Source organism: Protopterus annectens, chromosome 7.part0 (assembly GCF_019279795.1).
Source record: "Protopterus annectens isolate FY-2018-M chromosome 7.part0, PAN1.0, whole genome shotgun sequence".
NCBI lineage: Eukaryota > Metazoa > Chordata > Ceratodontiformes > Protopteridae > Protopterus > Protopterus annectens.
This window is the reverse complement of record NC_056739.1, coordinates 165,452,770-165,480,453: the sequence shown is the minus strand read 5'-3', so window position 1 is coordinate 165,480,453 and position 27,684 is coordinate 165,452,770. Positions and strand designations below refer to the sequence as shown.

The 27,684-nt window shown below is 41.1% G+C and overlaps 1 protein-coding gene across 2 annotated transcripts; it reads right to left on the bottom strand.

The window, feature by feature from the left end:
• Window positions 1–26,926, bottom strand: SRSF3 (serine and arginine rich splicing factor 3). 2 transcript variants are annotated; one of them, XM_044076625.1, is made up of 6 exons: window positions 26,771–26,926; window positions 17,557–17,764; window positions 6,490–6,630; window positions 4,504–4,542; window positions 2,478–2,564; window positions 1–705 (listed from the first exon to the last, which is right to left on the bottom strand). In XM_044076625.1, exons 2-6 carry the CDS (start codon window positions 17,760–17,762, stop codon window positions 678–680), a joined length of 501 nt encoding a protein of 166 aa, XP_043932560.1. In that variant the 5' UTR covers window positions 17,763–17,764; window positions 26,771–26,926; the 3' UTR covers window positions 1–677. The 2 variants fall into 2 exon arrangements, with proteins under 2 accessions (XP_043932560.1, XP_043932562.1); XM_044076627.1 differs by lacking the exon at window positions 26,771–26,926 and adding an exon at window positions 18,066–18,186.
• Window positions 26,927–27,684: the final 758 nt, after the last annotated feature.

The window sequence follows — 27,684 nt, the reverse complement described above, 5'->3', positions numbered from 1 at the left end:
TGTAACCAAAAGTTTTAATTCAATCACAAAATCTTTACAAAATGACATCTGGGAAATTTACAATGTTGAGAACCTTGGAATCATGCGAGATAAACATAATCTTAAAAGACAGTGAAGGTGTGCATCAAATAAGCTTTTACAGCACAGACAAGTATACAACCAACTGAATTATTTGATAAGCCCAGTTAAAGCAGGCACTAATGTTAAAACAAAAAAACGTGAAAATAAGCAGAGTTTATTTTAAAATTTGAGAAAATGATCTCTCTTCCAGAAAAACTTGGGGGGGGGGGGGGGGGGTTGAACGAGCAGTAAAATTCATCTTGCACTGCTTTTATTTCAAGCCGTTAAGTGCAGATGTAAAGTGAAAACTACTTGGCATAGCTTTATTTATATTACAGCTTGTATGCAGCGTTCAAAGGCAAATGATGCACGCACAACAGCAGTTTCGAAAAGTAAAGCATCCATACTCCTAAGTTACACATCCAAAAACTGGATCCCAGGTTACAGCGTTCAGTTTTAAATCTCACTTTTGTGACTTGGTTACGAAGTACAATACACAAAAAAATTAACAGCTAAAACATCTTAAAAAAGTGACCAAACTTGAGCTCAAAAAAAAAAAAAAAGTTCCAATATTGACCATCTGTACATACATCTTCTTCAAAGTCCATGTATTTTGCTTATTTTCTGTCATTCGATCTTGAGCGACTAAAAGAAAGAAAAAAAGTTTAGTATACTACAAGCCATGTTTCCAGAATGTACTCCATTAAAACCAACAGCACTAATGCTTTAAACTGCATTTCACAAATCCCAAGAGAGACATCTTTGCTACTTTATACTGCTATTATTCTCAATCCTACTCTCTCCCATCCACAAGGCAGAAATCAATTTTGTGCAACTTATCAGCTGTTGCTACACCAAGTATACATATTTTAAGCTCCACTGGCGAGCTTTACCAAAGTAATGCCATAACCACTTGACAAATACAATCACTCCCAGCCCAGGAGGCTACAAGGGCACAAATGTTCATTCATTGGGAAAAAAGGCAGCAGTAGCCCTTTCACACACGATGCTAGCTACATACAGCAACTAAAATTTTCAAAAAGCAGAATGACGAATTTGTGGTTGAAACTAAATTTAAGGTCATACTAAAAAAGAAGCTGACCAACATACCTTCTTGATAAGGTCGGAACTTGTAGTTGGAAGTGTGAAAATTGTTTTAAAGCACATTAAAAACTCAAACACCGGAGAAAATAATTACTTTTACTATGAAGGGGAGGAGACCTGTACTCATTACACCATTTACTCATTACACCATTAAGTCAAAACATTCACTACACAGCATTCAAACCTTACCCACACAACGTCTAGTAAAAGGATTAACCCCCATTTCATGGAGCAAGGTACCCTTCAAATGCAAACTGGGAGGGGAGAAAAAGAAAAAAAACTCACCAAAAGCCAAGGCTATAGGCTAGCTGTGCTGTACACGGCTGCATAAGAAAAGCCAGACCATTATCTTAGACCAAGTCACTGTACACACACAGGAAGATCATTAAGACAGGTCCATCAGTGTAAGTGTGCTGCAAATTGCGACAAGCACTCTGCATCCCTCCCCTGTAATCTTAAGAGGAGGGAACTGAATCCAAATCTAGCACTGAACAGAGTCAGAAGAGTTACAAGTTGTTATGACAATACATTGCATCAGGACTCATAAGCTTCGATGACAAACCTTCAAGTAACAGGAATTAAAACAAAGCAATGACCACAGCTACAGGCACAGCAACTACCCAATTATTCCAGATGACTGCTGCGTTTAATACAAGTTGGCTCGAGAGCTTTTTGATACAGAATTAAAAAGGCCCCAAATCTGATTAAACTTTTCATAAACGGTCAATTAACGGCTTACAAGCAATATTTGCTACCAACATCCACTAAAATAATGATAAGAGTAAAAGCCGCAACAACCGCTCAAGCGATGGAGGAAGCAATTTCAGCAGAGACCGTGGCGTGGCAGTATACTTTCACTGAATTTCAGGTTACTGCAGCAAGGCATTCCTTGCATTAGTGCCTTCTGGAAATTAAGCAAATACTCTCTCTTCCAAGACTATCACATTGTTTCAGCTCAGCTGTAAGACAGGGCAAAGCTTTGCATGTTGCTGCTGCAAAGTTACCACCACCTTAAACCACACATTGGCAACCCCTATTGCAGCCTAACACTCGTATCACACCAGAAATGGTGCTTCCACAATCTCAGCCTTGAGATGGCTCACTCCCGAAGACAACTAAGCACTTGCACAGAAACTGGCAGAGTCCAGTCCCCTGGCTGGAAATGGGATGTCAAGGGTGCTGCATGCAAATAGCTCAGCTCACCCAAACTTAAATCAGAGTGCAAAAAAGTGTGTTGAACGCTTCTTCAGCACGCATTTAAGTAAAAGCAGGAGAAACTTAAAAAAAAAAAAAAAAAAAAAACAACACCTCACCTGCGTGACCTGGAGAATGAACGAGATGGTTTGTGGTTTCTCTCTCTAGATGCAGACCTATCCCTTCTCCTGTCTCTGGAAACAGACCTAATGGATGTAACAAGTTGTCAGGTAAACAAAGAAAAAGAAACTTAAGCGCTATTAACACTTAAACAGATGCAAATTCTGTACACATCACTGAAATTCATTTGACAGCAGCAATCTTACACAACCCATAACAAAGCAAAAACATTAGTATGTATATATATAAAAAAACACCCCACACACACCCAGACTAGGAACATTTTATCAACAATTTTCCATTTCAGAAGGGTAGAAACACAAGAGAACTAGTGTGTGCCTCCAGATCAACCACTGAGCCAGCATACCAACACCTCAAACGTTCTACTATATATTCAAAGCAGTTTACACACAGCACCTCCCAAAGCTGTAAAACTCCCTGCGTGACACGTGGAAGCCAACAGATTTGAATGGTAAATCAGTTGACACTTTATTCACTTTTAAAGCCTAATTCTACGACAGTGACCAGTATCAGCAGAAACCTATAATGAAGATGTAAATTACATCTGTTAATTCATATCCAGCATCAGGTCACAAGTGGAATGGCCAAAAATTGTCAGGAATTTTAAAAACTGCCAAAATTCTCAAAACTGCAAATTAACAGCACACAGTGTCTGAAGATACCTGGGACTGGAGTAAAGCCAAGTGATAACAGAAGGAATTAAAGCAGAAACTGCAAAGCCAAATACCAATGCACACAAGTAAACAAAACGCACTGCAACTGCATAGAACACCAAAGTACTCACCAGAATAGAACAGTACATGGTCTACTCCAAACATGGACAAGTGAAAAATCTGCTGGGCACCATCCCCTTACACAACAGGAGAATGACCACCATTTCAGCTAGGGTAGAAGGGTGCATACACGTGGGAGTGCCACAAGAATAGAAGTAAAAGCCAAACCCAACCACATGCTAAATTAGTTTGTCAAAGTTTCACTAGAAAGTCCCACCCAGTTAAGGAGTCTAGATCCGGTTTTAGGAAAATCCTTACTGCAGTCATTTGGTCTCAAATAGAAATGACAATCAACCAAGGATGATTTTTTCACATTAAAGTACAACTCAAAAGGAGTTTCTGCTACACATCAAAATTAATCCAGAGTCTCTGGTAGCTCAGGTGGTTGCAAAATACTTCAGGGAAATGTTACCACTCTACATGCAGTGGTAGCCCAACATAGACACTACCCTCTGTGCTACTATACTGCAAGGGACACCAAAAACAAAGTTTAAGAGCAGAAGTTGGAATCGAATGAGCAGTAAAATATTAAACTTTACAAGAACTCCCACAAAAGCCTTGGTTTTACAAGACAAGCAAACTCACATCAGAATTCTGCGCAATATTAGCCAATATACAATATTGGTAAGCTGCAATATTGGCATTCACGGTCAAAGGAACAAAGCTTTAACAGCATCAGTTTAAAACATTTGTCATAGAATTATAAAATGTAGTAGATTAACAGCTAGTGAAGGCTGCAGAATTACGCATCTGGGGCCACAAGGCAATACAAGTGGAAAAGTGCAAAATATGTACAAGCTTACAGCAATTTTCAGACATCAAAAAGTAGAAAATGCACAGCAAGGTCTGCGTACATACAAAACTACACATGCAAATCCTGCCAATAGACAATTTTATGCCAGGTTTACTAGGTATAAAACATTCGTACTTCTAGCTGGTCTCTGCTCAAATTCAACACTATCCACACTATCCTTTAGCAGCCAGAATTGTAGAATAAAATGACCCTGGTAGAGAATTCTGATCAATTTCTATGAGACTCCAAATGCAAGCCTTCACTTGTACAGCAGCATCCCCTCAAACATGCAAGCTTAAAACTACTTTTGTCCATTACTCCTTTTCAAGTAGTGTGCAAGAGGACAGAAGTAATGACCATAGTAAGCAGCCTGCTCCTGTTATTTTAGTATATCCTATTGAAATCAGACAAGATGAATACATTTTACATTCAACTTACCTGCTCCTACTACGAGAAAAGCTTCGCCTGCGTGGAGATCTAAAAGCAATGAATAAATAAATAAGCCGTATGCTAAATAGTAAAGTTTCCGGCATAAAGCATCACCCATTTCCTTAATGCTCAAACAACAAGTAATCCTGGTCCTGTTTGGATTGCACTAGAAAATTAAACAGCAGTTCAGAACTAAAATTCTTATACCATTATTTGCATGTTGCAAATACCTGTAACTACCATGTCAATACCAAGTCAAATCTTAAAACTGATAACACTTCAAAGCCAAAATAACCAGCAGCATAACATTATATATTACAGTGAAAAACAATTGTGAACATGTGCTCAGTAAAATCAAGTCAGTGAAGCCTTTTATGGCTGCTGCTCAAGTTAGAAAATTAACTGCAGGTCTGCAATGCCAGTTTACAAGGAATGACTTGAATATTCAGCAAAATAATTATAAATTAAGTCTCCTACAGGAATATTCAAGTCAAATAGGTTGACAGTTAGCTTTTCTTCAGATACAATTTTTAAAGGTGATAGGATTCAAAATTAAGAAACTTAGCATGCCAAATAGGTGCATGCCTACTTCAGTAAAAACTGCATATGGTCTACCACATGGCAACTAGATGCAGTTTTAGTGAGATCACAACGTTACCCAACAGCAATTCCATAATACTGATAATCTGCTGCAATACCCCCTAAATATAGCTCCTATCACCCTTAAATGTTAAAAAGCAAATTAGAATATCAAATTATGCATAGCCAGCCTTTGATTCACAAATTACTTATTTATAAAGCCACTTACTCCTTAATTTTAACCAGCAGTAAACTGTATAAGCAGGAAAAACTTACTATTTTTTTCAACAAGCTAGGAAATGGTGAGGCTGCCGGACTGACGGCCAGGTAGAATTTGCTGTAAAGATTTGCCAGATGTTGCGTTGTGTTTAGATGGCTGGCGAAGGGGGTGTTGTGGCTTTCCTGCTTTTGTGTTAGCCGAAGGCTGCTGCTGCAGTTGTTGTGAAGACATTTGTAAAGTAAACTGCTGAGCTGATTGGCTGGGGATGTGTGGGCGGTCGAGGAGGCAGCTGCCGATTTGGTTAAGGTTGGAGAGAAGGCTGAGAGACACAGCATGCTCGGGAACCAAAGGGCGGTGCAACCTGATGACTGGCCATGCCTGGGTCATGTGATAAAGACACCAGCCAAGCTGAATGGGGACGCTGGTCACATGACGCTGAAAGAGGGCTAGTTGACTGGCTAATGTAGACTCAGAGGGTGGTGGTGAGAAGAGACATGATGATGACTCTGCAACGGGGTTCATTTTTATTAATACAGATGGACCAAAAAAGCATAAAAAATAAAAAAACAAGCCATCAGTGCAACCATCTAAACAAATAACTCACTAAGATAAAATGGGCAAAACCCCACAGTCTATACGATGCAAGGCTAAAAACCCATACCATCTCAAATGAAAGTATATTAAAAAATGGCTATAATTTAAGAAAACCAGTCTTGCACAGATAAATCAACTCACTAAATTAAATGGGCAAAGCCTTATACAAGGCTACAAAATACCATTCCTAAAGAACATACCAAGACTGGCTATAACTGGAAGACCACCAGTCTTGTGTGGGTACAAATCTTACTGAGGAGACACATTACTTCTGCCTCAAAATGATGCACATTCCAGAAGTAGGCATGGAGTGCAGCAATCAGAACTAGATTCTGGCCCTGTGCTGCAAAATTAGCCCACACCCCAGTTTGGAAAAGTCCAAACATCAGAAGGATAGTCAACTTTAATCATTCACATGCTAACATTCAAGTGTTATACGGTTGTACTCCAGAACAAAATTGTACCTTTACAAGAAATCAGGAAAAAAAAAAAAAAAAAAAAAAAAAACTTGGCAAGAAGCTTGCCATCCCATTTAGTTAACCCCATTCAATTACTTCAAATACTAATGGAGAAAGCAGAGAGAGGAAAAAAAGAACTGTTACCTGCGACGAGGAGGGGGACTTCTCCTACGATAATCGTCTCTAGGACGTCTGCTACCACCCCATGACATGGGTGGGCCACGGTTGCGACTACGTTTCTCACCATTGGATAACTCCACTCTGACACGACAGCCACACAACGTTCTGTAATTATATACATGACAATTACCCAAAATGCAGAATATCATTAGCAACAAAAGGACAAGTCTGCATGTGTGTGGTGAGGGATACACACATCCAGTGTTTAAACTCAACAGTTATTCATTTCATGAAGCTACGGACTGAGACAGAGAAGGGGGTGGATCCTCCGGATCCAAGGCAATTAAAGCAAAACTCCACTTTATTTGTAGCTATTAATTGAAATTGGCTTTGTGGCTTCGTCATGTTCCTCAACCACTCAGCTCTCACAGAGAGCCAATTATGCAGTACACAGCACTTCAGCACCTGGACACCTCACAGCAAATAGGCAAGACAATGAAGGCACATCAATGATTCTAATAAATCTTGATAATACACAATTACTCTTATTTTACTCAATACCTACATTCAACCACTGTTTACATTGCAAGTAATTCTGTATAGGTAAGTAAAATGTAACATTCTGCAAAACAAAAAAAAAAATTTTTTTTAATAAAGAATGTTTGAGCCGCTCTAAAAAGTGCAAAATAAGGAAGAGTGAAAACCTAACAGCAGAAGTAGCGGGAATCCGTAAAACCGACCTCATACTGGAGAGCAGCTTATATGAGTTTCTTTTGCAAAGTTTTCACTCTTCCTTACTTTTCACCTTCTAGAGTGACTCAATAAAAAGCACTATTTTCTCCTAGTTTAAAGGAAAACTTCACCTTAGAACTCAAAAAAAACTTTCATTGTATCTTTGTTTTTGAGCTATTTTACAATTTTAATGCGTTTCTCTCAAAATGGCAGATGGGGCTTGCCTTGGTAATGTGATCTTACTTTCTTGCTTTCCTTCCTTCTTCCCAGAATACATTTAGTCATTTTATAGGACTCATGCCAGTCATAAGGAAGTGGTGATGTTTTCTCATGCCATTAAAATATAATGGCAAGACTGAAGCACTGTCAACTCAACACATTTGCTGTAAAAGAGATGCTTCTGTTTACCCGACAGAGCCTCATTTACCTGTCTGCCAGAGCTTGCTCTATACTATAAATAGAAGTTAGCTACTTGCTGTAAAAGAAAGTAGATACACATTTTTTTGTAAGAGGACTCTTTTGTAGTCCTAACAAACTTGATAAACCCTCCCTCATACAGAGATGTGAAAACTCACTGCAGTAAATAACCCTTGCTGTACAGTTAAGTGACAAGCAGTAAGACTCTAAACAGTGTCTGCTACGTCCCAAAGCCTTCAGTGAGAGGATTTCTCTCATGAATGATGCAGACTTATTACTAGTTCCTCAATTATTTCTGTCATGTACACCCCCCCCCCCCATTTCATATTTATACTTTGGTAACCAGTAAAAGTGAACTGGTCCCAAGACCCTTTTCAGGCACAACATAAGGTACACTGGCAAAGAATTAAATGCACTCATCAATACATAAAAAAAAAAATACTGACAGACATTGATCAAAACTGCATTTGGAACACATGATCAAAGTAAATCACTGATCAACAATTCTAGTAAAACTATACTAGGTTGATTATACATAATTCATTGTATGCACACAATTCCTGTCTTTCAGCTGATATAATTTAGCTAGTGCTGTGTCTCCTTTTAAATAACCTGTATTCAAACTGGAACCTTAGTTTGAGAGACAGCCTTACAGAACTATCTTCAAGTTTATAGAGCTGAGTATATTTTCTGTGTTATTCTGTATTAGAGCGCTAAATTGTCTGCTTGATATCTGTGTCTTACTGCTCTGCAAATATATAGAAAATAGTATATATTTTTTTATAATTTGCAAATTCCTTAAATCTGTGTTGAAACTGTTCCCCCACCCCCCTCATTTCCTGCCTTGTCTTTCAGCTGATATAATTTAGCTAGTGATGCGTCTCCTTTTAATCAACAGCCTGTATTCAAACTGGAACCTTAGTTTGAGAGACAACCTTACAGAACTAACTTCAAGTTTATAGAGCTGAGTATATTTTCTGTGTTATTCTGTATTATAGAGCTAAATTGTCTGCTTGATATCAGTGTCGTACTGCTCTGCAAATATATAGAAAACAGTATATATATTTTTTTTATAATTTGTACATTCCTTACATCCGTGTTGAAACTGTTCCCCCACCCTATTCTTGGTTGTAGTTTAAATTTGGCGGCTGTTGCAGTGCCCGCCCCACTGTAGATTTGATCTAAGACACTCCCCCAGGACATCTCTTTACCACATTCTACCTAATAAACCCTTTCTGCACTTGCTTTTAGTCCATTTTAATTTAATTACATTTTTTCAAACTGTGTGTGGACTAATATTGCTACATATTCAAGTGTGCCAGCTTGCACTGCATGAGAATTGTATTTACTACTGCTTTTGCTACTTTTCTTAAAAAAAAGAAAAAAAAAAATTTTTTCTGCTTTTACTGTACTTGTGTTTCTTCCTACTTTATTTTGCTTTTGCGTCATCTTAAAAGTTCTCAATTGTATTTATTACTGCTTGGTGTAACTCATTCTAAGCCTTTTAGTTTAAACACTTGGGCTTCAGACCAGTTGTTTTACATTGAGAGGGTTTGTGGTCTGCACTGTAGTGGCAGAACAGGTAGCTTACATCCTTCTAAGTTGGGAACTGCTGATTGAGGGCCCAGTGTCTGTTATTCTAAAAGTATATTAATTCTGGTTTAAGCACTTGGGCTTTCAGGCCAGTTATTTTACATTAAGAAGGTTCGTGGTCTGCACTCTTGTGGGAGGAGAGGCTGGACTCTGCCCTTCTGAGCTGGGAATTTCTGGTTAAAGGTTTATAGTGCCTGAATATTTGAACTGCTTACTGAAATTGGTACACCTTGTTTGCTGTAGCATAGACTAGATCCAGGCCTGCTGAATCTAGCTTTGTTTGTATGCTTGTTATTTCCCTGGAACGCTAATTCCACCTAAAACGCGGCTTCTCAGCGCTTCTGTGGATCCCTAGTGATATCTGCATTGCTTACTGTACTTATTTCCTTGCTTCGCTTGAAAGAAAGTTACTGTGTCGTTTTTGCATTTAAGTTACCTGTAACACATTGCACTTGTTACCTGGCACTTGCTCACTAAAGCAATTATAAAAGTCAGCGCTAAAAATTAAAAGCACTACACCCTCGCTCCCCATTGGCCCTGGTTTTCAATTATAAAGGAATTCCCAATATTATTCTAGCATGTCCAAAGGTCAGTTTGTCAATCTCCTCTCCGGTCCAGCTGGTGAATATGGGAATCTTGAGGCAATGTTACAACTGCCTCATGTACACAGACAACCCTCTCCTCCTCCCAACAAATTCCAACACATGAGAGATGCAACCATATAGCCAAACTGGAGGCTAAGCTCTCTCAACTCAGTACTGGCATAACCAGTCAGGAGGAGAAGGAAACCACACTCACTACAATTCCAGTCTCACACAGACCTACCACGACAGCAAACCAAACACATAATCACACAAAAACATACTCTGAGGCTCTAAATAAAGATCTGCCTAAACAGCAGAGACCTCTAAAGCAGACACCCAAGCAACCGCTACCCCAAAACAAAACACGTGCAACACATACCTCACAAAGCCAGTGTGCCGAACAGTCACAGCCCTTAAGGCTAAACAACACACCTGATACACTTGTAATAGACGACTATAGTCAGGCACACTGACGTCTGAACAAGGAGAAGGTCACGGTGAGCAGCCTGTCTGGCGCTAGGATCCGCCACAACACAAGCACTCAGGTCACTCCAAGGCAAGTACAAATATGACTCTGTCATTGTCCATGCTGGTGTGAATGACCCGAGACGTACCTCCCTGGACTACATGAAAAGAGACATAGAGGAGCTCTCTGAGCATGTAGCCCAGGCTGGTATGACCCTGACCTTGAGTAGCATCTTACCCTCACCAAGAATGATGCCACAATATGAAGACAAAATGATCAATTTCAACAATTGGCTTAAGTATTGGTGGCATTCAAAGGGGATCCAATGCCTGTCAGCTTGGGATGATATGCACGACAAGCCACGATGCTTTGCTAGGGACGGCTTGCACCTGTCACCCCTGGGCTTTCAGATATTGGCAAAGGCTCTTGCTACCCCCCATAGTGCCTTTTTTAGGCAAGGCTCAAAAGACAAACCCACCTCCATAGGTGTCACAAGGGATGCTACTCAACGCCAGAAGTCTAAACCTCAAGATGCACGCACTCGAAACTCTCCTTAGCATGGAGAACATCGATATCTGTGCAGTAACAGAAACTTGGTTCAGGACTCCCGAGAGCACCCCAGCACTACCAGGTTATACCTCATACCATGCTTTTCGGCCCCAAAACATGGACCGAACCACAAAATGAGGGGGAGTATCGATATTCAAAGATACCCACACCTCCAGGTTGGTGGCAAAGCACGAAGCATCAGAGACTATCCATGTGCAACTAACAGTGGGTAAAACTGCCTTGCAGTTTATAGCCTGCTACAGACCACCCTCCCAAACCCAGGAACCCCACTCGGCCTTCCTGAGAACACTGGAAAATATGAAGGTCACTCCGAACACCATTATATTGGGCGACTTCAACTACCCAAACATAGATTGGGAGCATTTCTCTAGCTCCAAAACCCTTGCCCAAAGGTTCCTAGAATTCCTAAACTCAAATGCTATGGAACAACTTGTTACCACTCCCACAAGAGGGGAAAACATACTGGACCTGATCATCACCAACATGGGGACTCTATGCTCCAGACCAGAAGTGTATCCCTCACTGGTAAGATCAGACCATAAACTGATCTCACTGGATATTCACATCCCGACCCCACCCCCTGCCCAGAAAACCACAGTGAAAATGTTCTCTAAAGCAAATTTCACACTCCTCAAAACCGAGGTGGAATCCTTCAAAGCCCCCGGGCCTGTGGAAAAAAAAAAGCCCAGACCGCAGAATCCTTTATAAATGCATTCTATGAACACCTTCAGGAATGCATGGATCATGCAATCCCAAATAAAACCAAGACCCAATCCTCCAAAGGCAGACGACCTGTCTGGTGGACCCCAGCCATAAACAAACTATACAATAGAAGGAGGAAGCTACTACATGGAGCAAAATCCCAAAAAGGGAAGGCATCGCTGATCAGTATTAGCAAAAAACTAAGGGCACTCATAAAATCGTCAAAGGCCAGCTTAGACAGAAAAATTGCACAGGACACTAAGGATAACCACAAGGCGTTCTTTAGTTATGTTTGGAACCTGGGTGGGAATTCCCAGATATGCTCAGAATTAGCCCAAAATGACAAAAAATACACTGATCCCACAGACATTGACAACATCCTAGCTGACAGGTTCAGCGCAACCCCCCCCTCCCCACCAAAAGGGCAAATATCTATCCCAGCAGAGTGCTGCCCCCCTGACATCTCAGATGCTCAGGTGGGAGCCACCCTCTCCAAAGCAAAAAACACAGCATCAATGGGACTAGAAGAGCTAAACCCAAACATAAAACTACTGTTCAATCTCAGCCTTACTACAGGATATGTACCCAAAAGAGTGGCGTACAGCAACAGTGGTCCCTCTCCACAAAGGTGGTGCCTCAACGGACCCTGGAAACTATCGCCCCATAAGCCTGACTAGCTTGGTCTGCAAAGCTATGGAAAGGATCAAGGACCTCATAAATAAAAATATTGGGGACCTACAGACACTGGATCCTACCCAGTTCGGCTTTGTTAAGGGCAGATCCTGCCTCTTAAACCTGGTTGACTTCTTTGAAACAGTCACCAAGGCCATTGACGAAGGGAAGGTGGTCCACACAGTCTATCTGGACCTCGCAAAAGCCTTCGATACAATACCCCACTCGGGCATTATAGATAAGCTCACCAGCTTAAATATAAACCCCTATGTCACTAGATGGGTTGCAAACTGGCTCAAGGACAGAACCCACATGGTTAGAATTGCTGGAGCCATGTCAGACTCCAAACCAGTTACAAGTGGCGTCCCACAAGGCTCAGTCCTGGGACCTCTCTTGTTTGGTACATATTTCTCGGAGGTACAGGCCAACACGGAAGGACTGTGGCTGACCAAGTTCGCAGATGACTGCAAACTGGGCGCCACAATCGACTCTCCAGCCGACACAAGCATCCCCCAAAAGGGCCTCATAGAAACAAACAACTGGTGCCAGAGCTATGGCCTCAAGCTAAACGCCAAAAAGTGTATAGTCATCCCCTTTGGCAAAAACAAAGTGCCCACAAATTACCACATAGGTGGTAATCCATTAAGTACAGAAGTAATTAGGGACCTGGGGACCCAAGTTGATAGCAATCTCTCATTTGACAACCACGCGGCCAAAGTGGTTAGAAAACATTTTATATAGCCCACCTAATCATGAAGGGATTCACATCTAGATTAGGGGAGGTCATCGTGCCTCTTTACTCATCCCTCATCAGGCCCATAATAGAGTACAATGCCCCTTTTGGGATGTACCTTACCAAACACCTGCAGCAACTGTAAAGACCCCCAGAAGTACCTCACCAAGAGTATCAAAGGGCTCAAACAGATGCCATATGCTGCCCGGTTAAAGAAATTCCATCTCTACTCAGTTGCATACCGCCTGCTCAGAGGTGACCTGTGCCTGACGTATAAGGCCATGTCCAACCCGGAATTAAGGGACATGCTGCACCTCAAAAAATCCAAATCCCATCGAGCTATACGCTCGAGAGACTTGAACCTCAGCACTGAAATAAATAGGACATGCTGGATGGACAGATTCATAACCCAGAGGCTCCCTTCACTCTGGAAAAAAATCCCAGTCCAGGTTAGGCAGAGTCCCTCATGGACTCTCTTCAAGAGGAATCTTGATGAGTAGATGGGAGATTGTAGGTTTACCCCGGGTATCACTTCTGTGTCACTGTTAGACAGAGGCACAGTATACTAACCTCTAAAAGGGGCATAGCAAAATTCATTTAAAATGGGTGGCGAAAGCCAAACATACCCTGGCTAGGCTTATAAATGCCCTAGGGCAGATAGCCTAGTATGAACCTATGTGCACAAAAGCGTGTGTGCATGCATTTAAACAGCCAAGTACTTCCAATTTCCTTTTCTTAGGGTTCTTAATGCAAGGGCACACAGTAAATGATATGTTAAAGTAAATTCAGCTGTATATTATGGCTGCTCTGTGGCAATGCAAGGACCGACTCAAAACGTCAGTGGGAATCTCTTACAATGGATCTGCATGCACCAGATATGAACCCCCCTCTGGAAGGATGTCGCACAAAGCATTAGACTTTTTATGAACAGTATCAATGAATCTAGTTAAGTGTTGCCACCTGACTTTCTGCAGTTCTGGCCTGTGTGTGTGTGTGGGGGGGGGCATGCATTTATACTTTAAAAGAAAAAATTATTTACAGACTTCTCCAAAATGCCACAGAAATCTTTTGCTACTACTCTTAGTCTTAACACAAATTAAACACAAAGTGTAGAATCTCAATACAGCGTTGCTGCTTATATAAGTTTGTCAGAAGAGTTGACAATTGCCTTTAAACTCGACTGATCTAATTGCTTTGTTTTGCTAAGCAAGGGGAGTGTTAAGTTAGCCGCCCCCTCTGCAAAACAGTGGAAAATTCCACAGCTTTGTCTTTTTTTTTATATCAGCTGCTATGCTCCTGACATTAGCAGGATTAATTACCCATCCAAGATTGACAGCAGTTCCTGACAGTAAACTACACATTTAACTGTCTATGATACGTCATGCATTTGGAGACATCTCTGCAAAGTGAAAAGTTGTGTATAAAAAAAAAAAAAAAAAAAAAAAAAGTAGGTGGGGAGTTTTCTTTTAACTCAACCCTGGGGTCACATTCTCGCTCTCTCTCCAAAGTATAGTTCCAGTATTGTGCAAGTACCAGAAACCTGCTCGCACTTCCCCTTTCATTTTCTTGCCTTGGAATTAAAAAGAAAGCCCACCCACTCTTAAGATTAATTCCTCTGCAAAGTACGCAAGTTAGTCTCCCCCTACAAGACATGCCACAGACAAATCTATAGTTTGCCCAGTAGAGTACTGCTGACAATCTTAGATCCGCAATTCGTCCCAATATCAGGAGCTCAGCAACTGGGGGGGGGGGGGGGGGGACCGTGAAACTATTCTACTGTCTTACTGCAGAGAGAGAACTTACACAGATTCACACTTGCTTCCAATGTATCCACGCCTCTCGCATCAAAAACAAAGTACTTTGAACAGCTAAAGGTTCAATGGCAGCTGTCGACACTGCTAATGTACATTTGTCAGGAGATTATCACAGTATTGAAGTGAACTTTAAAAATGCAGACTTACAAAACAGTAAGATGATTTAATGGAGTATCAAAGTCTGAAACTTCACAAGAAAAATTCATACTCAACATGCCCCCCACCGACAGGCAGGAGGCAACCGAATCAAACAGGTGCCCAGACCCATAGGAAGATGCATCTTCTACTCACTGAGCAATTTCCTGCATGAGCATTTTCTACAAAGAAAATGTAACCATTGATAGCGAACACGACATACAGCTGTTACATTTGCCATGTACCCTTTTTTGTGTCATATACCCCTTCATAAAAAAAAAAATAATAAAACTATGGAGAAAACAGTCTGTAAAACATACCAATGGCAGCCCCCTTTCAGACTTGAGGAACAAAAGAAAGAAAAACAAACAAACAAACAAAAACTTTTAGATAAAGACATGCCAAAACTATGTTTTCCCAGTTTCTCCTTTAACAGAGGCATAACACACCAACACACTCCTGAGATTGGGCAGTAGGTTTCTTTTGAAGAGTGTTAGTGAGGGGCTCTGCCCAATGTAGCTTGGAAATGTGTTCCAAAACATGGGGAGTCTGTGACAGGAATTTATCCCTCCAGCATGTTCTATTTATTGCTGTGGCAAGGTTTAGCACACTAGAGCGCGTGGCTCTCAGTGACTTTAGGTGGAGCATGTCCATCAATTCTGAGTTGGATATGGCTTTATAAGTCAGGCAGAGATCACCACAGAGTAAGCGATATGCCACTGAGTACAGCCAGAGTTTTCAGCCGGGATTCATGGGACATATGTTTGAGGCGAGGTAGTTATGTAGTCTTTCCAGCTGCTGGAAGTGTCTTGTGAGGTACATCCCAAATGGGGCACTGTACTCTATGATGGGTCCAATGAGGGACGGGGTGAGGAGCACTATAACCTATTTCTAGATGCAAACCCTTTAGTAGTTAGATGGGCCACATAGGATTTCCCAACTACTTTGGCAATATGATTGTCAAAGGAGAGATTACCATCTACCCGGGTCCCCAGATCTATTACATCTTCTGTATTAAGGGGGCTACCACCTATGTGGTAATTCGTGGGGGTTTTGTTTTTCCCCAAACGGGATGACTGCATTTTTTGGCATTTAGCTTGAAGCCATGACTTTGATACCAGGCGTCCGCCTCAGTAGGGCCCTTTTGGAGGATGTCCGTGTCAGCCAGAGAGTCAATTATGGCTCCCAGTCATCAGCGAACTTGGTTAGCCATAGTCCTCCTGCTGTACTTCCGAGACGTATATATCGAACAGTAGGGTAAGAGGACCGAGCCTTGAGGGACACCAGTTGTTACTGATTTAGAGTCAGACCTAGAGCCTGCTATTCTTACCGTGCGTGTTCTGTCTGTAAGCCAGTTGGCAACCCATCTCGTGATGTACAGGTTTATGTTCAGGCTGGTGAGTTTTTCTGCAACACCAGAGTGGGGAATGGTGTTCATACCAAGCCGTTATACATACAGTCCAGGATATAGTCAGGGAGTCTAGCCAAAATTCCCCAATTGCCTTAAAGCACTGTCTGGTTGTGTGACTTGCTCATGATCAAAAAGCAGGATGATAAAAGATTCAAACCATGTACTCTTAGCACTGGAAATTACCACCACCCACAACTCTCAGAACTTGCTTTAAAGTTAGTCATTCAGAAGATGTTAAATTCCAGCAAAACACACCACCACACACAAAACCCACACCACAGCAGCCAAGCTCCAGACCGATACAAACATGTAGCCCTGAAAGTACTGAGACTACTCCACCACAACTTCCTGAGATGGAAAGAAGCCAATGCAATCCAGTAGCCGCCAGACAATTCAACAAAACCTTTTCTGCAATCCACAAGTTCAAGCACCAAGATGGAATTAAGTGTTCCATAACACACAAAATACTTTTCAAAAGGAGTACAATCTTCAATCCTTGAAACATCAACTGTGCTATATAGTACTAAAAACACTGTAGGAATTTGTTTTCTGTACGCATGCTTAGTTGGAATACAGGGATGGAAGAACAATAAGAAAAACATGCAGTTTGGATTTAATTACCCTTTAAGGTACCACACACACCATGCAAACGTAAATACTAGACAGAAGAGAAAAACTGAAGGACATGGAAAAACACGCAGTAAACAAAGCGCACACTTTAGGCGGTACAAAATGTATGCTCCTGTTCTCTCAAATGCTTGCCATTTTCTCCCAGGAAACACAAGCTGCTTGTATGACTCGTACCCCCCCCCTTCAAAAAATGACATACGCCTGACCCAATGGACCAAGAGGCTGCCACAGCCTTAAACTTGGACCTTAAGTATATTGATATACTTACGGATTGGGCTGCAGCTAGTTCAAGTAGTTGGCATAACAAATCCAAACACCTTCACAGGACACTATCGCCCCCTAGTCTCCCGGGAGGAAGGCAAGGTGCATATTCAGATCACTGCCATGAAAGGGATAGTCTTTTGAAGCCTAAGCATTAATGTTTTTTAATAAAATGTAAACAATTGCGATCTAAAGTGATGCACTTATTTGGTGGAGACATTCTTGTTCTGGCATTCAAACAGGATTAGCAAGATCACACATTCAAAAAGGCTAAGTAACTTGAAGATTTATGGGGTGGGGTGAATGCTACAACACATCATATGCACAAACTAGAAAAAAAATTAGCTTCATTAATAGTAATAATGACTCACCTTCCATCTAGTTCTCTGACTGCATCAGCTGCATCACGAGGATCTTCAAACTCTACAAATGCAAAACCAGGAGGATTTCTTGCGACCCATACACTGCGAAGGGGTCCATAATACCCAAATGCTCTTTCCAGATCCGTTTTATTCCCATTGTTTCCAAGATTACCCACATAGACCTTGCAGTCCAATGGACAAGAATCACGATGCATGACTAGAGAAAAAATTAAACGAGAACAACCGATTTACCTGTATCACAAGTTTAAGACATTACCTATAATCCATCAAGTTAACATAAGGATGCAAAAAAATCTAAAAGTAGTCCGTCCTAAAACTGGTGCAGAACACGCAATTGCTTCCTTTTACAAAGTTACAGAAAATACATTTACTGAAAGCTAAAAGTCAAGACACATTTACTTCAAAGAAACAACTTCCATATCTGTAAAGAAAATCCTTCAGATTTTATAAAATAGTCTATTCAAAAGAACTGGATAAATACACCCAAGACTACTTACGGAGTTACACTTTCAGGTGGGAAGATTGGCTCAACAGTCAAGGTGTTCACCTCACAAACAAGGTGCATGGTTTGATTTGCATATGGGTAATTGACCTTGTGGGTCATTTTAAGCCTAGGCAGTTAGCCTAGTACTTTCCTATGAACCTATAAACTCTCACTGCTAAATGTGAGCAAGTAAAATAAACTGAACACTGGTCCATCGGAGCAACCCATCTCCTGCCAGATCCAATACTCCCCCAATTTTTTAAAATGTGTAGAACCAACAATGCAGTACACCCGCATTCGGATGTCACTGCATTTAAGAGTGCACATTTTAAGAGCTAAACTGTCCACATAATGCCTATTTTGAACACATTACCTACCAATGTCTGAATCATCTGCTCACACAACCCTGACACTTTACATACACCATCCTGAAATCCAGTTATATTGTGTCCATCACATACCCACAAACACCTCTCGCACATCTACAGGTCCAGGCATATAAACACCGCTCAAACATGCCCCCACCCACCCCAGAATTCAACAAAAATAATGCAGATGTCCCTTCGTGCTGTAGACTGGTACCACACCATGTCCGATTTAAGCATCTTAGAGAGTCTGTACATCCCAAAACTATGAACATTGGGAGGATTGGTCTCCTGGTAATTACCAACTCAGAAAAGATGATTTTGGTGAAGAGCACAGCATTCCCAGAGTTAACATGTTCATCCCAAAATGCAAAAGAGCCCACTTAGAAACCCAGGAGAGGCGAGAAAATCCTGACCCTATGGTGAAAGGAGGAAATCTAAACCTGTTGCTGATGAACTTTCAAGTTGGAAAGCTCCCTTGAAGTCTTAAGCTGAAGCGGCAACGGAGGTGACAGTTGCACCTTACAAGAAAAAGAACAGCAAAAGGGGCCAAGGAGCTGCAGAACACTCGACTGAAAGAGAAGAGAATTAAGAACCTAGACAGAGACCCTTGAGCCAGAAGAGGAAGAGGAACCCAAAGGCTGAAGACACAAGGGAGAATGCAATCTAAAAAGCATGGATAAGTTTAATACAAAATGTCAAATGCCAAATAAAACAGAACTATTGGAAAAGAAAGTGATGCTAGTGTGCAAACTGCAGAAAAACTCCAGGCATTGCTTTAGTCAAAAGTCCTTTACACCCCTGATGACAGTCAGCCAAGGGGGGAGCTATAAGGGCCACCACTAACTTCACTGTCCACTTGCCTATTATTCTACAGACCAATGACGACAACCAAAGAGCATTTAAAACAAAACATGCACTAACCTAAAGGGCAAAATGAAAAGACTGGGAACAAACAAATGGCAACAGAAGCCAGCAATACCAAATGTTGCTCTGTCCTCCGTTTAAAAACAAAGGTCTTTCAGCAGAAAGAAAAAGCTTGCAACAGTTGCATTACAACCAGAAACGCAAGAAAATTAGCTGCATAATGAATAGCCAAGATATGCAAATTCCACGCAGTTAACTTTTAGACTGCTGAAACGTGAAAACTAGCACACAAGACTTAAATACTGTTGTGTGTGATTATCCCAGTTTGCCTCAAGTAGTCACTGAAAAGCAAGAAATAGTAATTAAGCCAGACATATCTAAAGTCAATATACTAAAAGCTTAGGCACCACAATACAATATTTTAAAGCCAGACACTGCAATGTGGCACACCTAGAGCAGCGGTACACTAAAAATCAAAATGGACCCCATGTGGGAAAACTCTGGAGTTACACATTTAGGAATATACAAAAAAAGGTACTTTTCCATTAAACCCCTACCCACATCTTCGGCTACCGTGTTTTGCCAGTATTTACTCATTGATGCAGGACTGACAAATGTTTGTCCATTTTGTTGGGCTTTGTCCAAATTTCATGCAGTAAGAGGTTGAGTGGTATGACGTAGGACTCATGTGTAAGCATACCAGAAGCACTGGATAGTCAAAATAAACAGATTTACGAATAAACTGCGGATTACGTTGGAGAATGGAAAGTGAAACTTAACCCTAGAATAGAAAAGCAGAAGATGCAACGACTACGAGGCTGCTCTTCACTTGTAGGCAGGATTCAAGACTGATGACTGACAATCAAGCCAGGCTTTTTAAAACCACTACGTTGACAAAGCATTGAGAATGCACCCACTTCCCTGTCATGCAGTGTTAGTACAACTCCGCCAGTGCCTGTTACGGGAAGTACTTGAGAACTGCTGGAATGATCAGCAAGAAAAGATCAGCTTCCTCAAAACTCTTAAGTGAATCTAATCTGAGTTAATACTGCCAAAAAACAAAAAAAACGAAAAGAAGGGCACAGAGAAGTACCACCTCTGGCAGGATGCTACAGGTAATAGCTTAGCATTTTAATGGAGCAGGAGGCCATCTCTTTTAAAGAGAAAAAGAGCAAGAATAATTTACTGAACATTACCTGGTGTACAGAAATTAGTTGATCCGATTTGTCAGTTGCCTTGTTTAAGTTTTTAGCGTTTCTGTGAAGCCACATGCTTATGATAAACCGCAGCTGTGCTCAAAGTTGCCAACTGACGGCCTTGGGCTCACATTTTCAGATGTTTTATACATTTTGTAGCACTTTTATAAAGATGAAAGGGCAGCATGATTTATATGATCAAGTCACGACACCTGTAGTGTGAAAATACATACAGTTTGCGATTATACAAGTTAACATTACAACACTCGAAGATGTGGTATGGGGTTTAATGAAAAAGTACAAAAAGGGTCCAAAAATTGGTGCTAAAATGTAGGGAACAAACACGTGTGGGTGCAGCTCCTTTAATGTTCACAGAGCATTTCATTTAAAGCCTTTTGTAAATTTTAAACTTGATATGAATTCTCCAATTCAGACATAACATGCCCATCCATGGTATTTACATATGCATTTTTGGCTACAATACTACAGTCATTCGATTTCGATCTCTGCTCACATCCAGAAGAACCAGCCTAAAGCCATTATACAGCAGTAACACTCCCACGTAGTGTCAACACTAACTGCAACCCAACTTACTGAAGTGAGCAGTATGCTAACTCAAGACACAGAATGCCATAAAAAAGGTGCAGTTACCAAGCATTAGAAGACTGCACTCTTCTGGCACTATGTTGGATTACAAAAAGCCTGTCAAGATGTCACATGTAGTTTAGACCACAGAGGCAACCTCTGACAGTGCCGTGAAGTGGTATGTTGAACACAGTTTGACTACAGTCAACATTTTTTTTTGCAAAACATAAAGCAATGTGCTAGGCATTAACATACCATACAGAAAAGTGGCACTCTCGCTTACAAACCAGCATTTAGAAACCACATCAGCTGACTACAAAAACGTGCAACTAGGCATGCACAAAACTTGTAAAGGATTGCAGTAGACTAACTTCATAGAAACTATGACCAGTGTTTAATGCCTGCATATAAAATACAGTTCGCCACTGTGGTTATGACTGCACAAAACCCGATCAGTTAAATTATCATCCTGCCACACGTTCTTGCAGATGGTGAGAGTTTATCAATGAAATTCACCTAGGGATTATCACTGCCGTTTTCTGCACTGCAGTGGCAGCTATATGCCAAATGAAGTCTCCTAACCAGTACTACTTCCTGTATTTAAAGTAGTTTAACCCAATTTCTAGTCCTGCACAGAGAAATTAACACTGGAAACCTTCCCAAACTGTACTGAACGGGCTGCAGTAGTTTAAATATGTATTTCTTCTACCATCAGGTAAACTATCCCATGTGCAACAGCAATACTGCTCTTAGCCTGAGAGTGACTACTGGCAGTTATGCCGCTTCAGCAACGTAGGAAGGCGATTAAATATATATATATATATATATATATATATATATATATATATATATATATAAAACTTTCTTCTCTGCTACTCAAAACAGGTTACAAGACTGTGCACCATAGTCATTAACAATTATTAATGAGGTGCCCTGACTGAGAAAAGGACAGCCGATAAAAATCAAATGGGGATCATCTTACTATTCAGGGACATTTGCCAATGCATCAGCAATACCTACAGAAACGGGTGACGCAAAGAAATATTTTAAATTATTCATTACAATTTGTATCATAATAGCCATCACCATTACAAACATGCTCTTCAGATTCAGAATGCAAGTGAATGAAAACTAGAAATAATCCTGTAACTATTAACACTTGTATTGAAAACCCACCCCCAAATGTACTGCAGCAACTTTAGGTCAAACTTGCATCACATTACCAGGCATGCAAGAGAATGACCAAACAATACTCAATATTAGAAGAGTATAGCTGATGTAATCTGATTACAAAAGTAATTACTTTGGTGGAGAAATGCACAGCGATGGCCATTCCACCCCATCACATACTGCTGCATTCCACCCCATCACATACTGCTGCAACTACACACATCCAATTCAAAAGTGTGTACACAGTGATAATTTAAGCACTTTGTGTACATGTGCTTAAATTACGTGCACAGGACTGGGTGTTGCTTTGCTCGAGTGCTATAGGCTCATAGATGTATACTAGGCTAACCACCACCAGGGCCCCTTATAAGCCTAGCAATGCAACCCAAACGTGGCCCACAATTTGATTTGTACAGGGACGATTTTCTGACTGCATCTAACCACCAAAAACAGCCCCCCCCCCCCCAGTAGGTGCTATTTCCCATTACCCATCAATTGGTCCAAGCTACACTTAAATAGGGATGGAGATCTACTTTAAATTGCTGTGGAGCCTATTCCAAAGAAAGGAAAAATGTTATCTGCATCTCCAACATGTGCTACTTTGTCTGGTCAGGCAAACACTGAAAGCATTATTATACTCTGATGGGTGTGATGAAGGCAGAGTAGTGGCACGATGACCTCTAGACATGGAAGCCATACCAGTTTGGAAGTTGAGTAGACAAGGATTTTCTTACTACACTGGACATGATCAAAAGCCAAGTTATCTACGCCCAGTCCAGATCCCTGGCTAATAAAAATCAACTTTTAGGAGTGTTTTATACACTTGTATAAAAGACATTCCTGAAAGGGTGTTCTCATTTTGGGGGATTCCATGACTGCTCCCAGTTTGCAATCATCTGAAACTTCGTTAGCTAGAGGCCTAACAATCTGAAGTAGCCGCCCAAAATGAGTGGGCCTAACACCAATTCTAACCATCTGGGTCCCATCAGTGAACAAGTTTGCTACCCAACGTATTATAAAAGGTATAAATAAACGTTCCAGGGTTCTGTAAGTTTAACACCAACCAAGTGGGGTGTAACAAATGCTTAGCCAGACCTAGGTAGGCAAAAAACAAAACTTCCCCTAATCCACTGCCTTACTGACCTTTTCCAAGCCCACCAGATTCAATTAACATGACCTTCCTTTGACAAAGGAACTGGGATGGATGGGATGCAGAGCTTTCCCATTAGCAGATATATAACTTTATGTGCTATTACATAGCTTACATATGACTAATGCAAGACAAAAACTTCACACACATGCAGCAAGTCATAGATGGCCAGTGCAATGATGGTATGGAGGAGGAGGGAACACACAAGGCTAAGTACCTGCTCACAACGGTCTACTAGCTAGTGATCCACTCCCCTGGGCTTAATTTGGTGTAATGGGAGGGAGTGTTCACAGAACAAAACATGTGGGGTCTCCCTGTTTGGGGGGGGGGGGGTATTTTTATGGCCATTTTCAATCACCCTCACCACTGCAGCTCCCTTTTCTTTACCCTGGGAGGAAGACCATGCAACAGAGATCCAACAATTCACCTCAACTCTACAGCAGATCAGCATCATCTCCAACTTTTGTAGGGGCACCAATTTCTGGGACGCTCCCCAGCCATAGTCACCTCACCGCAGGTGTCCATGGATATCCACCCCCAGGATGGTAACATCCTTTCCTGCCACTCTTGTCACCAAAACCGCTAAATGAACCCAGCTACATGAAATTGTAGCTTTAAATTTACATTGGAAGAGTTAACTGCACCACGTTAATTGCATGCATGATGTCACTGCCCAATATGAAGCACATCAAATCATGCCTCATTTCATATGCAACTTTTCACGCCAATCACCGGAGCCACACCCACTCCTGCACAGAACTGAAGATGAGCCAGTACACTGCACTATCACCAAACCTAGGTCGGCTGGGACATGGTTAGGCTCTCTCACTTTAAGCCACTTGAATGGTGACAAATGTAATCTTGTACTGCACTTTGCTTGGCAATGCTAATATTCTACTTCGCCTTTTCCATTCCTGCGACTCGCTTTATGCCCTAGTATCAACAATATTTTGGTTTACAAGTCACTGCAAAGAAAGGGGCTACGTGTCACTGCGAAGAGGGGCTACAAGTCACTGGTCAGTGCCCCTCGGGCAGTTACCACAGCCTAAATGCGCTCACATGGGCGACGTAAGTAATAATACTCGCCACTAAAATAGTTAAATGAAATACTATTTTGAATAAGTCTGAAAAAAACTTGTCATTATTTGATTGGCCAGACTTTTCAAACTGGTTTATCAACTTAAACAAGGGTCACGGGTGGGCTTACGCCCTCCCACCCCCGCAAAAAGAACAAGGCATGTTAACTGCGTATAGACAAGAGGCAGCAGGCGCCTATTTGGACGTGCGTGGCCCTATTTCACTGACATTTAAGTTTGTAATACGGAACATTATGAGTTTCAATTTTCTATAATTCACTCAAGTAACCGATACAAACGTACCCATTATCCCAGTAAACCTCGAATATTCTCTTTAAATGTAAATATGTAGATGGCTACATCATAGACAAAACATATAAAATTACCTATATGACAAAAGCAACAACCGACAAAGACTTGCGGTATACCTAGAGTGCGTCAGTAAATGAATCAACGGCCCTTACTGCACGTAAAGCACGGGAATGCACAAACTTCGGGTGATAATTAAGAATAACGTGCACTGTCCGCAAGATGCGACGAATGCAGACGCCAAATTAACTTACGGCAGTAAAGTACCAATATTAAAGAGTGAGGTTTCAACCTCCCCAACAGGTTTTTCACCAATACGCCTACATCCGGGATAATTACTAGCTAATCCTTACCAGGAAAAAGCATCATACGAAACAGAACGTGCTTTGCAGCAGGCATTTTTTGACTGGACAACTGACAATCTCAAAAATAAAATACATACAAGGGCAAATCAAAAATAAGGTACGTCCTGCAAAACAGCTATAGAGTCCAGTACTCTCAATTACGGACACATTACAAATAAAGTCTACATATTCGTTTTAATAACGTTTAATATTGTTAAAGCTGTGAATTTCGAGAATCAATATAAAACGTCACAAGAAAATCCGCGACTAACTATAAAGATTTCTTAAATCTCGTTTGTGTTATTTAAACTTGATGTAAATTTAGGAATCAGCGCAACACTGTTTTAAAGAACAATTTTAGACGTCCGCAGGAAAGTAACAGAAGACAAGTGATCGTAATTTAAAACGTTAGAACAGTTAAAAAAAAAAAGTTTAGATTGCCAGGGAAAATGCGCATTGGTACAACTATTGCCGTAACATTATAAAGCGGACATTACAAGTATTACTATGCAACAGCTGCCCATGCCCTATAATTAATAAATGTACACGCCCACCCAAATAAAATTGTGGGCATCAGAAAAACTTCCGCACATTTAAAATACAAAAATAATTATATTAGGGGACTAGAGCTATACACATCCGCCATTAAATACACGAAGCCCCCCCCCCCAGACACACACTTGCGATTCCAGTTGTACATAACGCTGCAACTAAGCTAACGGACAATACAAAGAGTCTTACACCTTACAGAAAAAATAAATACCACCAGTAGAGAGATTATGCCGACATAAGACTTTGTATGCATCTCATCCACTAGTACTTGCGTACTTAACTATTTGACTGTAGTGGGATAGGACGTTTCCCGGGCCTTCATTTTGAAGTCATTGAACATGCGTATCAAACAACGTTAATTAACGAAGCGGGAACGACAAATATTCTACAAACTATTAACGTGGTTATCGCTGCTGCGTAAAGTGGTACACCAGGTTTCCCGTCGTTTATACAAGTCACACCTACACGGTAGGTTCAATGGTGCTGGTAAGACACAGGGGGAAAAAAATCGGCCTACTTTCCAATCCATAGTAGGCCCTTAGTACATGCCGCCACTTAGTAATAAAACGCATGCTCAAAAGCTAACTATTTATACTGACGAGTTACTGAATCAAACTCTTGCACAAAGCCAACTCATTGAACCTGGGCCGTTCAGAAAACTCGCTGCAATCTGAAACCCACATGGATGCTTACCCACACGAGGCCTAAACTGGCTTGCCTCGTCTGCAAACTGACTGCAACCTAAACACAATTTTTACCATCTCCCATCACTGACATTATCTCGCAGACTACCCCATATACAGTAAACGGCATTCAAAGCCGAAACAAAAATACACATGGATCGAGTCTTCTACAATACATTCCATACAGTACTGTATTATAAACATTCGTACTAAGCAACACTCAAGAGACGACTCCAACCATGCATGACTAGTAATAACCCCGCTTTTTTTGTTTCTTTTTTTTTTTCCACATCCCCACACTCCACATTCACGCTGACTGCACAAAATGGCGGCCCAAGTATCACACTTCATGATTCTCCCAAAAAAATCAGTATTCATCTTCCATTTTTCAAAAAATGCTTAACTACGTAATCATTCTCACCGGACTATGACGAGATTCAGATAGTACAATTAACCGCTGCTATTTTACTCGGTGTTCGCATACAATGCAGTAGCTATCCCGACGGTCCCTGCCTTACTAAACGTTGACACTAATATTGGTGAAACCTCGAAATGGCGGATTGAACAGACAGGAACAAAGAATTTAATAGAAAACTTGTCACGTGGGAGATGATGACCAACCACAAGAAAAACACAAAGAGCATAGGCGTGGTTGTAAGTAACAACCGCCTACTTCAAAGTTTACATACGTAACTATATGTCACGGTTTAGGGGCAGCCTGTATAAAATTTGGATGCTATGCTTGCGTCGTTTAATTTGTGTTTCTTAAGTAGACTAGTGGAAATTATACACTATATCATTAGCGGACTGGAGTTACGCTGCCCGAAAGTGAAACAATTGTAGTTTTCATACCTGTATACATTAAATACGCGTCACTACTATTTATAATCCTAAAGAGGGTTAGCAAATAAGAAACATTTACTCATTTTTTTAAAAAATAGACCTCCGAATACAACACTTCATACAGTTAATTATAAGATGTTTAACTTGTATAACTGCTGCTCAATGTGTCTTAAACCTGAATGTAATGTTATGTATACATAACTTTAAAAATAATGCTTTGTAAAGTGTTTAAGTGAGCCCTTTCTTATTTGCAGTGGTGATAGACAGGTTGACAGATGAGATTAGACAGGAGGCCCCGCGGACTATGATGTTTGCAGATGACATTGTGATATGTAGTGAGAGTAGGGGCCAGGTTGAGGAGACCCTGGACAGGTGGAGATATGCTTTAGAGAGGAGAGGAATGAAGGTCAGCAGGCAAGGGAGCCCGCAGGATTTTTTGCAGGGGGGTGCAAACCCAAGCCCCGCCCATGCAGCCCCACCCCCTCTGTTGCC